The sequence below is a fragment of the Cololabis saira genome, chromosome 3, assembly GCF_033807715.1.
Source record: "Cololabis saira isolate AMF1-May2022 chromosome 3, fColSai1.1, whole genome shotgun sequence".
Taxonomy (NCBI): domain Eukaryota; kingdom Metazoa; phylum Chordata; class Actinopteri; order Beloniformes; family Belonidae; genus Cololabis; species Cololabis saira.
In genome coordinates this window covers 12,611,513-12,624,780 of record NC_084589.1, presented here as the reverse complement: position 1 = coordinate 12,624,780, position 13,268 = coordinate 12,611,513, and the positions used below count along the sequence as shown (strand labels likewise).

The following is a 13,268-nucleotide window of genomic DNA, read 5'->3' as shown; positions in this document are numbered from 1 at the left end:
TTTGTCCATGATTATTCTGGTTTCCGTCTGGAAACTACTGCCTTGCATAAGGAACATGTAACAGTTTTCCTGGTAGGAGTTTCCAGCATAAGATAAAGCGATATTGTTAATACAATGGTAATGCTGGATAGCCAGCTCAGTCCAACAGCTATTGAGCTGCTGCTTCAGGCCCCTCAAAACAAGAATTTCCAATCCCGTATAAAGATAATGCTTGTTCTGACTTTTAGAGCAATAAAGATGAATTGGAATTTAGTTAGGAAAAAATTATATGCTATCGGATGGTGCACAGAGGCAGATACTCACTTACACTAATGCCTTTATTTTTTTAGTATTTGCAAGTATTTCCAATATTGGTATCGGTATCAGAACAAGTCTCAGTGAGACTGTTCCTCACTCAGTGCCGTAATATTTTGCATCTTTCCATAGATGTCCAACAAGCTTAAGTTCAGGGGTCAGGGCACTATTTAAGAAAGTCCAGTATACCTTTTCTTGGATACGTTTAACACAGATTCAAGGCCCCCCGTAAAACATGCACCAAATCTACATCAAAACATAACCAAGCACTTCATAGCAGATATAGTGCTCCTTTCTTTGAAAGCTTAATTTTTCCATCTGTTTTCCACTGATGCACTGGTAGATGTAACTGACGTTTGCATAGACGTAACTGACGTTTGCATAGATGTAACTGACGTTTGCATAGATGTAACTGACGTTTGCATAAATGTAACTGACGTTTGCATAGACGTAACTGACGTTTGCATAGACGTAACTGACGTTTGCATAGACGTAACTGACGTTTGCATAGACGTAACTGACGTTTGCATAGACGTAACTGACGTTTGCATAGATGTAACTGACGTTTGCATAGATGTAACTGACGTTTGCATAGATGTAACTGACGTTTGCATAAATGTAACTGACGTTTGCATAGACGTAACTGACGTTTGCATAGTCAGTTTGCATAGACGTAACTGACGTTTGCATAGACGTAACTGACGTTTGCATAGACGTAACTGACGTTTGCATAGACGTAACTGACGTTTGCATAAATGTAACTGACGTTTGCATAGACGTAACTGACGTTTGCATAGACGTCTGCAAACGTCTATGCAAACTGACGTTTGCATAGACGTAACTGACGTTTGCATAGACGTAACTGACGTTTGCATAGACGTAACTGACGTTTGCATAGATGTAACTGACGTTTGCATAGATGTAACTGACGTTTGCATAGATGTAACTGACGTTTGCATAGATGTAACTGACGTTTGCATTGATGTAACTGACGTTAGCAGAGACGTAACTGACGTTAGCATAGACGTAACTGATGTTTGCATAGATGTAACTGACGTTTGCATAGACGTAACTGACGTTTGCATAGACGTAACTGACGTTTGCATAGAGCAGTGTTTCCAAACCCTGGTCCTCGGGGCACACTGTCCTGCATATTTTAGATGTTTCCCTGCACCAACACACCTGATTCTAATGAATGGTCCTAATTATCTTGTCATCAAGGCCTGCACAACTCTGTTGATGACACAGCCACTTGTATCACGGTGTGCTGAAGCAGGGTAACATCTAAAACATGCAGGACATGCCTCGAGGACCAGGGTTGGGAAACACTGGCATAGAGTAACTGACGTTTGTAGCGACGTAACTGACGTTTGCATTGATGTAACTGACATTTGCATTGACGTAACTGACGTTTGCATAGATGTAACTGACGTTTGCATAGATGTAACTGACGTTTGCAGTGACGTAACTGACGTTTGCAGAGATGTAACTGACGTTTGCATAGATGTAACTGACGTTTGCATAGATGTAACTGACGTGTGCAGTAACGTAACTGACATTTGCATAGAGTAACTGACGTTTGCAGAGATGTAACTGACGTTTGCATAGATGTAACTGACGTTTGCATAGATGTAACTGACGTTTGCAGTAACGTAACTGACGTTTGCATAGAGTAACTGACGTTTGCATAGATGTAACTGACGTTTGCAGTGACGTAACTGACGTTTGCAGAGATGTAACTGACGTTTGCATAGATGTAACTGACGTTTGCATAGATGTAACTGACGTGTGCAGTAACGTAACTGACATTTGCATAGAGTAACTGACGTTTGCAGAGATGTAACTGACGTTTGCATAGATGTAACTGACGTTTGCATAGATGTAACTGACGTTTGCAGTAACGTAACTGACGTTTGCATAGAGTAACTGACGTTTGCATAGATGTAACTGACGTTTGCAGTGACGTAACTGACGTTTGCAGTGACGTAATGACGTGGCTCCCCGTAGCAACCGAGCTATGAAAAAGCAAACCGGTTCTTGTGAACCAGCACCAGAAGTGGCTCAGGAGCAGCTCTGCTGTAACGTCGGTGACCATGATATCCACAGACGCTGATTCAGACAGGCTGCCCTCTTCTCTGGACCAACGCTCATTCAAGACAGACAGCTGTCTTATGGTCAAATGGGTGTAAATGTAAAACTTTTATTTTTGGAGACATGGATGTAGTGTCCTCCAGAGTGAAGACCATCATGTTTGTTATCGGTGGTCGGCTCATGGGCTGCACCTCTGGGGGTGTGAGGGAGCAGTAGCGCCTGTTGAGTGGGAGCTACAGATCTGGACAGGAAACACCACTGCTGACAAGTGCAGGTTTTAGAGTCAAATACCCTCCAGCCCAAACAGCATCTTTCATCAGGGAAGGCCTTGCCAAAATGCTATAGTTAATAAGTCATCAGTCATTCTCCCAGAAGCTTTGTTGCTTTTCAGCATTTATTTTAGCAATTTTGTATCTCCCTTTTATTCCTTTAACAGTGGACCTTCCCATAATGCCCATTGTCATTCAGACGCTGCGATGGTGTAACCAGACAGTGACGTACCTTGACCTTGGGCGTCAGCCTGGGTGTTTGGAGTCTTTGTCTACCATTCCCACTATTCTGTTTAACCTGGCGTTACGCAACACGTGTCCTTGAAGGGCTGGCTACTGTCTTTATATTTTCAGCTGTAGTCACGGGAATATAAACCTGCCTGGAGATGGTTTTGTTGCTTTTACCTTGAACATATTATACATGATTTTCCTTTTGACCTTCTCAGACAACTCTTCTCCTTCGCAGTGCGGTGCATGCAATGACACCAGACTGCACAGCAAGTTGGTTTTTTTTAGATTGTAACATGACTCTGATACAATCAATTATGATCAATTCAGAGGTGCCAACAAATCTGTCTAGCCTGCTGCAGAATATCCTTTTAAAATAAACATAATCCTTTATTGCATGCTTTTATAGGTTTACACTCCGCTACATACAAAATGCATGCAGGTTTACACGAGATGGTTGCTTCTAATGTGAACACTTTTTAAAGAAAAAACAAATAAATTATATTGAGCTGTTAGCGTCTCAAAAATGTGTTTTTGTACATTTTGGTACTGGCATAAGAGTTAAACTGTGCTGATCAAGACGGAGATTTTGAATCGTAAATATTAAAACATCAAAAAAACGAAAACAGCAAACTTGTTCAATTTCTTGTCTGCTTCTCTTGTTGTTCTGTATTTTTATAGTCTGCACAAAAGTCCTCCTCATCGAGCCTGACATTTCCCCGGACTCTGCCAGATGTTTTATTAGAAATGTAAAAGCTAGTGTGAAACATACAAGTCCTGCCCTGCCAAAAGGCAAGCTGCTCCATGGCAGCCAATTGGCAGTCCCATAATGTGGAATTACATGGATGGCTGGGTTTTTTATGCTGGTGCAGACGCGGATTGTAGGTGAAAATGGAACAAAGGGCACAAGATTACGCATAAAACTAAAAAATAATTTCACAAGAAGTGACAAGGACAGGTGTGTTTTTTCTCATTTGGTTTCTAATCAGTTTTTACAAAACACTTTTTGATTAATTTGAACTTTCTTGCCTTCAAAAAGTCGTTGGTTGCTTTCCCAGATAATGAACCCAGGGTTTTTAGGTTCATCTGTTACAGTGAAGTCCCATCTTAGCAGTATTGTAGCGTAGGTTTTGACTGTAAGCAGTGTGTGTAGATTGGTACACATCTGAATTCATTTAGTTACTTCTGTCAGCAGTCACTTCATCAACAAACACCAGTGAGCCCATTCTGTTGGCAGCCATGCATGCCCATACCATAACACTGCCCCCTCCATGTTTGACACATGGTGTGGTCTACTTTAGACGAGGACTTTAGACGAGGACCTGTTACTTGTTCTCTTCCCATCATTCTGATTATCTTGGATTCTTCTGTCCAAATAAACACATTTTTGAACATGGGGGAGTCTAATCTGGATTTTGAATATTAACAGTGATTTGTACCTTGTTTTATACTGTGTATTTACATTCATGAATGGAGATTTTGACATTACATTCTGTTGATCTTGTGATTAGTAATATTAGTTTTTCTTCACCTTGGAAATGATTCTGCAATCATCCACTTCAGCTGTCGTCTGTGGTCTTCCAGACCTTTTCTATGTTGCTGGTCACCAGTGTTTCCTATCTTTTTTCAGAATATACCAGAGTATTCATGTGACCACTCCTAAGATTTTACCATCTCTTATAGATTTATACTGTTTTTTTTAGGCGATGATGGTCTCCTTTACTTGTCTTAATATCTCCTTGAGCTCTTGTTGCTTGTTGCTTGAGTGAAACGGTTTCCCGATGTCAAGTATAGACCTTTTGTCAATTTATTTGCTTATTATTTATCTTGAAGTCATGATGGATTGAATCTGGTCAGTTACCTCCTTTTATGTCAGTTGTCCAAATAAGTCCATGAAAATGGAGGAGCTATACTTGAAAAGGTTGTAATTGCCAAATGGTTGATGCCATACTTTTGTAAAACCTCTTTAAACGTGTGTTTTCTTTTCCTTCAAATCTTTTATGGAAGTGTTTAAAAACAAAATCATCTTTGTCATTTTCCAAAACATGAAAAAAAGAAAAAGATTTGAGCTGTTGTTGCAATCGTCTTCATTTATTTAATTAAGCGACGGTTTGTCCAACACGGTCATCACATCTGACACTCGTTCCTTTGTTGAGAAAAGACACATGCACAAAATCAGGTTTTGTTTTTATAAACAAGGTTGTTTTTTTATATCATCTTTAGAGTTTGAAGACCTTACCGGTTGAACTTGAAAAATTAAATTAGTATTTAGAGTACCACCCTCCATCTGCACATCTCCCTGCTGATCATCTGCACGTTAGGCTGTGGGATCCAACATGCAGGCTATCCTCTTCATATAAAGCAGAAGTCGTTTCTCCTTCCAAGCCGTCGATGCTTCCAGCTGATGACCCCATGATACTTCAGTGATGACTGGCTCAACTTCACATTCACTATAATTGTCCTTCTTCTTTATCATTTATTTACTTGGTGGTGCAAACAAAGGTTTTGTTTCATATAAAAAAGGTTCACTAGGGGAGCATCTGTATCCCTTCAACGCTAAAATTAGGAATAGAACTCAGACTTGAGTGCCCATTTTCTGTGTCTTGCCTTAGGTGTATACAGTTGTGTAAATAAGAGGTTGGAGAGGGTTTTTTCTCTCAAATCAAAGATTGACGTGGATTTGGGGGAAAACCCTCATCCAAACTCCTGAGTCAAGCCACTAGATGCGGTAGAGAAGGTTAAAATTACCAAATACCCACTCGCTAGTGTCTAGAGCTCCTTCAAGCTGCGAGCTGCATCACAAACCCCGTTGGTCTTAAATCTTTACTTTGTGATTTATCACAACACTTTTCATGCATTCAAATGTATTTTGCGTTCACTACACTTTGACTTATTGTACATGCACAAAACACATGTAGACAAGCTTCAGAAGTAAATCTGTGATTGTATTTAATACTGTTTTAACAACCAACTCTCTCAAAATCATAAAATACCATCGTCAATACTTGACAAACTAAGAGTTTCAGCAACTGGGGAGCAATTTGAGGTTACGGGTCTGTTTTGCTCAAGCATACTTCACTGAAAAGTGAAGTTGAGGCTGCCATGTTCATTTACTACCCTTGACCCTTTTAGCAAATGAAAGAAAGAAAGAAAATAATGTATTTCTCCCTTCCAGCCACCTTCTGGTCCCAAGCCTCTTCTTTAGCGTCTGAGGCCGCCATGTCCAGCACATCAGCTACAACTCTATTATGACTTCCTTATCTTATAAAGGCTTCATTCAAAATGTTGTCCTAGTGCACAAGTATTTGCCTGCATTGATCCATCCAGCTTCAAAACCAGCTCATCACTTCTGTTCAGAGCCATGGGGGTGGAAGCGTGGACTCCATGAGCGTTTCTCTAAAATTCTGATAACTGGTCCAAACTGTGAATTGAATTTGAAACACAATAATACCCGTAACTTAATCAGGCAAAGAGGGGTTACATATCCATTACTAAAACGCCCCTGCAAAGTGGCCTTCAAGAAGCTTTACAGGGTGAAAAGCATTCCTGTGGTAGGAAAGGTACTCAGGTTGGCCAACAGGACCCTCCTGGTGGGGGCTCTCTGCTAATCGGGATTTCTGAATTACGTTCAGCACTCTCACGTGAACATTAACTATGTGAACACAACTCATCTGAGCCATTTGAACCAGAAACATTTTGCTCAAGTACATTTGATGAAGTTGGGATTTACAAGAAAAACCGATAGCTGGGCCGACGAGTTGGGTTCAGGTCATGTTGGTGTATTATGCCAATGTAGAGGTCCGACGGGGGGTTTTCTTTTAATCTCAATCCGTACCACAGCGGTAGCATCCATTGTTGACGTGTTTTCTTCTTCTCTTTCTTCTTTTTTTGTCCCCTTTTATGTTGCTGTGCTAATAGAAAAAAAAGTAAATTTCCACCACCTTCTGGTCAACTGTGTTATTTGTTCAATCAAATGTCCCTGTGTGGTGCTAAAGTGTAATGGCGACACGCCAGCTGAAGGCGCTGAGAAGGAGGTTGGCCCTGGTAGAGGTTCCTGTCTGGTGGTTTTATCCGAAAATCCTGCTAGTGGAAACGCAACTTATATTTCCCGGCCCGCCTGGGGAAACGTCGATATACCCTTGGAAGAACTGGAGGACGTTCAGACGGAGGCATGAGCATCTCTGCTTAGGCTGCTGCTCCTCCAACCTCACCTTGGATGAGCAGAAGTCAATGGGAAAATAATTAAAAAAAGCTCCACATAGAAGAAACCCAGACTGATTTCAATCTGCAAACCTTGTGAAGCAGCAGTGCTGCAACAGCTCTATCAACGATTCAACTCAATCGCTGCCTGACTGTTTTCTGATGAATCCATCAGTAAAACTGTGAACCTGTTAGCTATTGCGTCCGAATGAATGAGCACTGACTACCAACAGTATTGGACCATTGATAGTAATAGTTGTCTTCATGATTATTGTTTTTTTCTTGCAGGAGGAGTGCTTCCTTAACCTGGAGGCCCCCATCAGTCGGGTTTGTGGCTACGACACCCCCTTCCCTCACATCTTTGAGCCTTTCTACATCCCAGACAAGTGGAAGTGCTTTGATGCAATCAAGAGGATGATGAAATACTGATCCCTTTCAGGTAAAACTGATCTGACAGTTTCTTTTAAAGCAAATTCAGTTTTTTGGATTTATAGAAAAGCTGATGTCTGTTTTACAATCTGTTATTTATCCAAATATTGTAATTGTGAAGTCACTGAAAGGTGAGTTAACTATGAACGAGGTCTCATCAAAGGACGTTTATTCTCTTGCTCTCCATTTTACAGTATAATAAAACTTCAGCACACTTGTACAATTGCGTCCACAAGTTTTGTGCCTGGTATTTTTTTCCCCTTTTATGGACCACCAAAATCCATTTTAAATAAAACAATCGCGACTCAGAGCTTTCATTTTTCCCTTGTTACTTGAAGATGATTGAAGCAGATCGCGGGTCTGGAGTTGATATCAAGTACAGAGTCGGCAGCTTCTTGCTTCTTCTGCTGCTACCAATTTCAAGTCCAAGAGAAAGACCTCAAAGGAGGAAAATTAATTTCCTGCATGTCCTGTTGGCTTTTTCTCAGGTTGTTGTTTTGTCTCTGTTTTTGGTAAGCCAGAGACACTTTTTTTTTTACCACACTTTAATGTTGTCCATGGGCCTCAGATTTCAGATTGTCACTGACTGCAAATTATTTTCCATCAAATATTAAAAACTCTCGTAATGTCACATTATCCAAATAGTCTTGGGCCCTTAAATATAGGTACTTTGCTTAAATTTAGCTGTAATTTCTAAATAGTAAATTATTTGTTTTTGTGATTCCTGTTGAATCAAAGCCTACACTCTGATCATGTCTTGATTTTCTTTTTTTACTTAAACACAAAATACACAAAATAATAAAGAAACGGATAATTCTTATCCATACCAGTCCCGAGTTTGTATTCTTGTCATAACAAATCTTTTGATAAATGACCACAATTGGATTTCAAGTTATTAACCAGTATGAAGCATTTATCTACTACACTGAATAGGAAATGTAAATCAAACAATTAAAAAAGAATAATCAAATAACGAACAAAAAATATAAATCAAACAACAAATATACGTCAAACAACAAATGTACATCAAACAACAAATATGCATCAAACAATAAAAAAATACAAGTATACATTAGATAACAAAAACACATTTATATCAAATAAACAAGAAATGTACATCAAATAACAAAAACAAATGTACATCAAATAATAAAAAAAACTAATTTACAATAAATAAAACAAATTATATCAAACTAACAAATATACATCAAACATTAAAAACAACAAATATATATCAAATAGCCAAACGAACACCAAGTGTACATCAAACGACGATGGTTATGTCCTGCCTCCAGATATGTGGAGAATGCGGCCGTGCGTCTGGTCTTTAATGAGCCCAGACAGGCACACGTCACATCTCACTTCATGAATCTTCACAGGCTACCTGTGGCTGCTTCAATAAAACACCTCTCTGTCTCTTGTCTACGAGGTGATTTCAGGGTCCACACGTGCCGAAATGAACTTGTCGTAAAGGCTTACACCCGTGTTTTATCTGCACCTACTTTGTGATCGACTATGTTACTGTAGCTTGACTCTATTCCTTTGTTGAAAGTTGCTTCGGGTAAAAGTGCCTGCTGAATATCGTGTAACTTTGGGATGTTGTTTCTATCTGTTGTCCATTACAATCAGTACATTTTTAATTAATAACTCAAAAACACAATTTATCAAACAAAGACTGAAAACATGTCAAAGTACAAAGCAAAAAGGATTGTTTATCTATTTAATGATCCAGCAACTAAATGTTATCCTTCTAGAAAATGGAGAGACTCAACAAAGCCTGAAATAGCTGGAGCTCTTACTTTTCCATACAGCAGAATTGTAGTGTTTTTTATTGAACCACCTCAACAAAAATAGGCTCTTCTTGGAGCCAGTTTTACATTTTGTGCAGTAAAATGGTGATTCAGATAATAATCTCAGTTGTGAGCACTTACTTTCAAAAGGTGGAAAAGACTTGAGCTTTGGCATTGGCAGTGTTTGCACATTCACACGCCTCCGATGTTGGTTAAATGTTCCCATGGAGCCATTTCATGTGTTGATCAGATACCATGAGTGAAGAAAGCAGTCGACACCAGAGCCAAATGTTGGACTGCAGTCTTCTCTGTTATAGGAGCATTTCAAACATCTCTAGGTGAAATTAATAGATAATGACGAGTACAAATGTTGATTAGGAACCATAAAGGCATGAATCAAAGCAGTTTTGAGTTAATGGCCTCTTCTTCTAACGCTTTTCCTGTTTTGTCATTGATATCTAAGTACTGATCAAGTTCTATGGAAGTAAAAGCCATGAACTCTGTTGACAAGAGTTTGCACATTATCATGACGTTGTAGTCGACTTGAACAGAATTACATATGAGATTGGTGCGATTAAAGAGATATGTGTTCAAATAGTCCTTTTTACACACATTTTGAACATTTACAAGGTTGTAATTTCTCCAGTTTTTCTGTAGGTACCTTATCTACACTATCACTTAAATGGATTAACAATTTTGAGTCATTTTTGAGTTCACAGTCATTTAAGGAGCTGGAGTGACCCATTAAATAGCTACACAATCCTTTTTTTAGTACTTGGGTAACTTTTCAATACTGATTGTTTTGGTCCCTGACGAAAGTTTACACTTTCTAGGGCCTGATTTACTAAAGGTTTGCGTGCGTAAAAACGTGTGCAAACTTGACATCACCCACAATGCGCAAAATAGCACACGCTGTTCATTTAGTACTTTTGCCCTGATGAATAATCAATATGGGGCGTACCCGCCAGAAATCGCTAAATACTGGAAGGGGGAAATGCAAATATGTCCATTTACCACACGCAATGAGTTCGAAAGGAAGGTGCTAATCTGCCCAGCATTACGCAGGGATGCTTGTTGGTGCCTGATTTGAGGACTGGGGTGGGGATGGCGAGGATTCTCCACATACAAAAGGAGAAATATTTTATTTGAATGTTAAATCGAGTATTATTCAGCAAAAGGTTGCCACAGGAGGCACATTCATTTTTTTATTTGTGATAATAAATAATTCACGTGTTTTCATGGAGAAAAAAGTGTTTCTTATTGTGCGCCTATACTTGTTCTGCAGTTGTCATACCCCGGTGTTGTGCCGTATTCAGCACCCCTGCCGTGAAAAGAACCCCCTCGTCTGACAAAAATGATATTCTCATTCCGTGTCTCGTTCTGTTTAGCGTCCAGTTTTGTGTTAATGATTCATGTTTAAATGCGCTCATGGATTCCACAATAGTCATACTTTCCCACAATCACAGTCACAGATAACAAAAATCGGGTAAATGGTTATTGATGTCATTAATTAATAGCCTGCTTACTGTGTTGTCTTCCATAATATTTGTCAATATATATAATATAAACTCCTAAGTATGTGTTTGTGTGAGTGTGTATATATAAATATATTGAAGTGTCAGTGTGTTGTTTTTTTTCTTGGTCTAGTTATCATTGAATATACGAGGGGGTGCTTTTCACGGCAGGGGTGCTGAATACGGCACAACCATTTGCCTCTTCCACTAATATCTATAACTCCAACTTGTCAAATTTCATTTTGCGCTTGCGACTATATCCTGCTTTCCATCCAGACTCTCCATGGCGCAAACCGTATGACGAGCAACACCTCATTTAAATACTGAGGTTTGCACCTGTTATCAATTGTGCACTCAATCTTAGTTGATCACCCGCAAAACACACAACAACAGCACGTGCAAACTTTTTCAGTGCACACGCAATTTAGTACTCTTTATTTAGGATCTTAGTAAATCGGGCCCTTAGTGTCTAACATTGGATCAGATGTTATTTTAACTCCAGTATTTCTTTAGGAGGCTCAAGATTGTGGATCCACTCTGTCAGCTTTATCAACAGTAATACTAAGAAGAAGAAAAAAAGACATGTCTCATCACCTTGCAGGATGAGACTAACTTTTTGAAACATTTAAAGAAAGTGTCCAGAAACCAGCAGCTGGTCCAGTCATAACAAACAACTTTTGTCAGTCAATGCTCAAACTTCACTCTCCTAACTAGGAGCAAATAAAGACCTAATCTGTTCTGGCCTGCCTCCAGCGCTTAATAAACATCTCGAACGAAACAAATTGCCTGTGTCTTGTTATCTTCAGCATGTGCCTGCCCCGGTTCAGTTGAAACAAAACCTTTACATGTGCCGCTAATCACTGCGTTGCCTCCAGAGCAGTCAGGAATGTTTCTGGAAGTGGTCTGAAGACGAAACGCGGCCTCCCTGATGTAAACCTGGACGCGTTTCAGGATCTTCAAGCATCTGTTTTGGGTGCATTCACACCTGCATTTAGATCTGCAGACTTGTAGTCGGACCACCCCCTGATGATTTTCATATCAAATGCTAACGGGGCATACAGTACATGTCACGGTTCTGTCCTCAAGAGTTCAGTAGACCCAGAACCAGAACCTGTCTTTTATTGCTTGCAGAAGTGATGAATAAACCTCGTACAGGGGCCAGACTATTTCTTTCTTTCTTTTTTTTTATTTAATTGTCTCTGTCATCTTGAATTATTATTTGAATGTTGGCTTGAAAGGGAGTGGAGCATTTATTACACATTTAATTGAATCCAACACTTCACCTCTCGTACTCATCGTTCATCTCCTCCACCCTGCTCTACTTTCCCTCATCTGCCGTCCATCCACTGCAGATCACCAAGTTTTTCACTTATTGGACCTCTCCTTTTCTTTTTCCAGAGCCACCTCCTGGTAGTCCTGAACGCCACATTTCCTCCCCATTTTTCCTCCTCATTCATCCAGCAGGTGGAGAGCAGCCAGGAAAAGACACTATGTTGACCATCCAAACAGAGAGCTGCGTCCAGATGGCCTCTGTGTCCCTCTGTGTCCTCAGTCTGCGAGACGCTGCATCTGGATAAAAGAACCCTGCTCTCTCAGGCAAAACAGGAACCATGTGATCGACTGTATCGATGGGGAAACTCCACTTCAGCCTTAGCCTTTCACATATAACACGATGAAGTTTTCTTCTTGTTTGGATTCTGTAGGGAATCCAGTATTTGGTTGGATTTGTCACCGTAGGCCTATCTGTGCTGTTTCTTTTGATTGAACCTTGCTCTAATCTTTATTTAGTTTGACACGGATTTGTTTGCAATGTTTTGATCTATTAAACAACTGTGGATTTTAAGGAAAATAAAACCATCTGAACTATTGAACACATCTTGATGTGGCAAATGGATTTGATTTGATTTGTCCTGAGCATCACATCAGAACCTAACTTGCATGCATATATTTTGTTTGATAAAAAACCTCCCCATTTCTCCAGCATGACCTGCCCTTGCTAGACTTATTGTCCATCCATCCATTCATCAATCAACACCCGCTTATTCCTATTTAAGGACACAGGATCTTCATGATTAGCTCTGTTTGTACTTCTCGAAGAAGTTTCTGCCAAGAAGCAATGACTAGGATTAAAAGATCAGGATTTCAAAGGTGACACAATGAAAATGTGAAAGGACTGTGAAGGTTACATGCAAATTTAAGTGTTAACTCCTTTGTAAACAAGAGGAAGTTGTAATCAATGCTGAAATTATCTTTCTTGACAATGATCATCAAAGCCGTAACCTTTGTGCTGCTGACATCACACATAAGTAAACTTCCTCATTTAGAGTTTCAACTCATCACAATTAGGTAAATTCAGGACCAAGTAGGTTTATCTCCACTTGATCCTGGATTGATGTACATAGCCAGAAAAGCAAGACATAAATAAAAGAAATGCAGTGTAAGACCATAAAACT

At 39.7% G+C, this 13,268-nt stretch overlaps 1 protein-coding gene across 1 annotated transcript in view; it reads left to right on the top strand.

Moving 5' to 3' along the window:
- bckdhb (branched chain keto acid dehydrogenase E1 subunit beta) overlaps positions 1 to 12,690 on the top strand; it is a 96,907-nt gene extending 84,217 nt beyond the window's left edge. Inside the window, exons 10-11 of the mRNA XM_061718215.1 lie at positions 7,371 to 7,521; positions 12,214 to 12,690. Of these exons, the coding sequence (XP_061574199.1) occupies positions 7,371 to 7,511 (141 nt within the window). The 3' untranslated portion in view covers positions 7,512 to 7,521; positions 12,214 to 12,690. The remainder of the gene's footprint in view (positions 1 to 7,370; positions 7,522 to 12,213) is intronic.
- Positions 12,691 to 13,268: the final 578 nt, after the last annotated feature.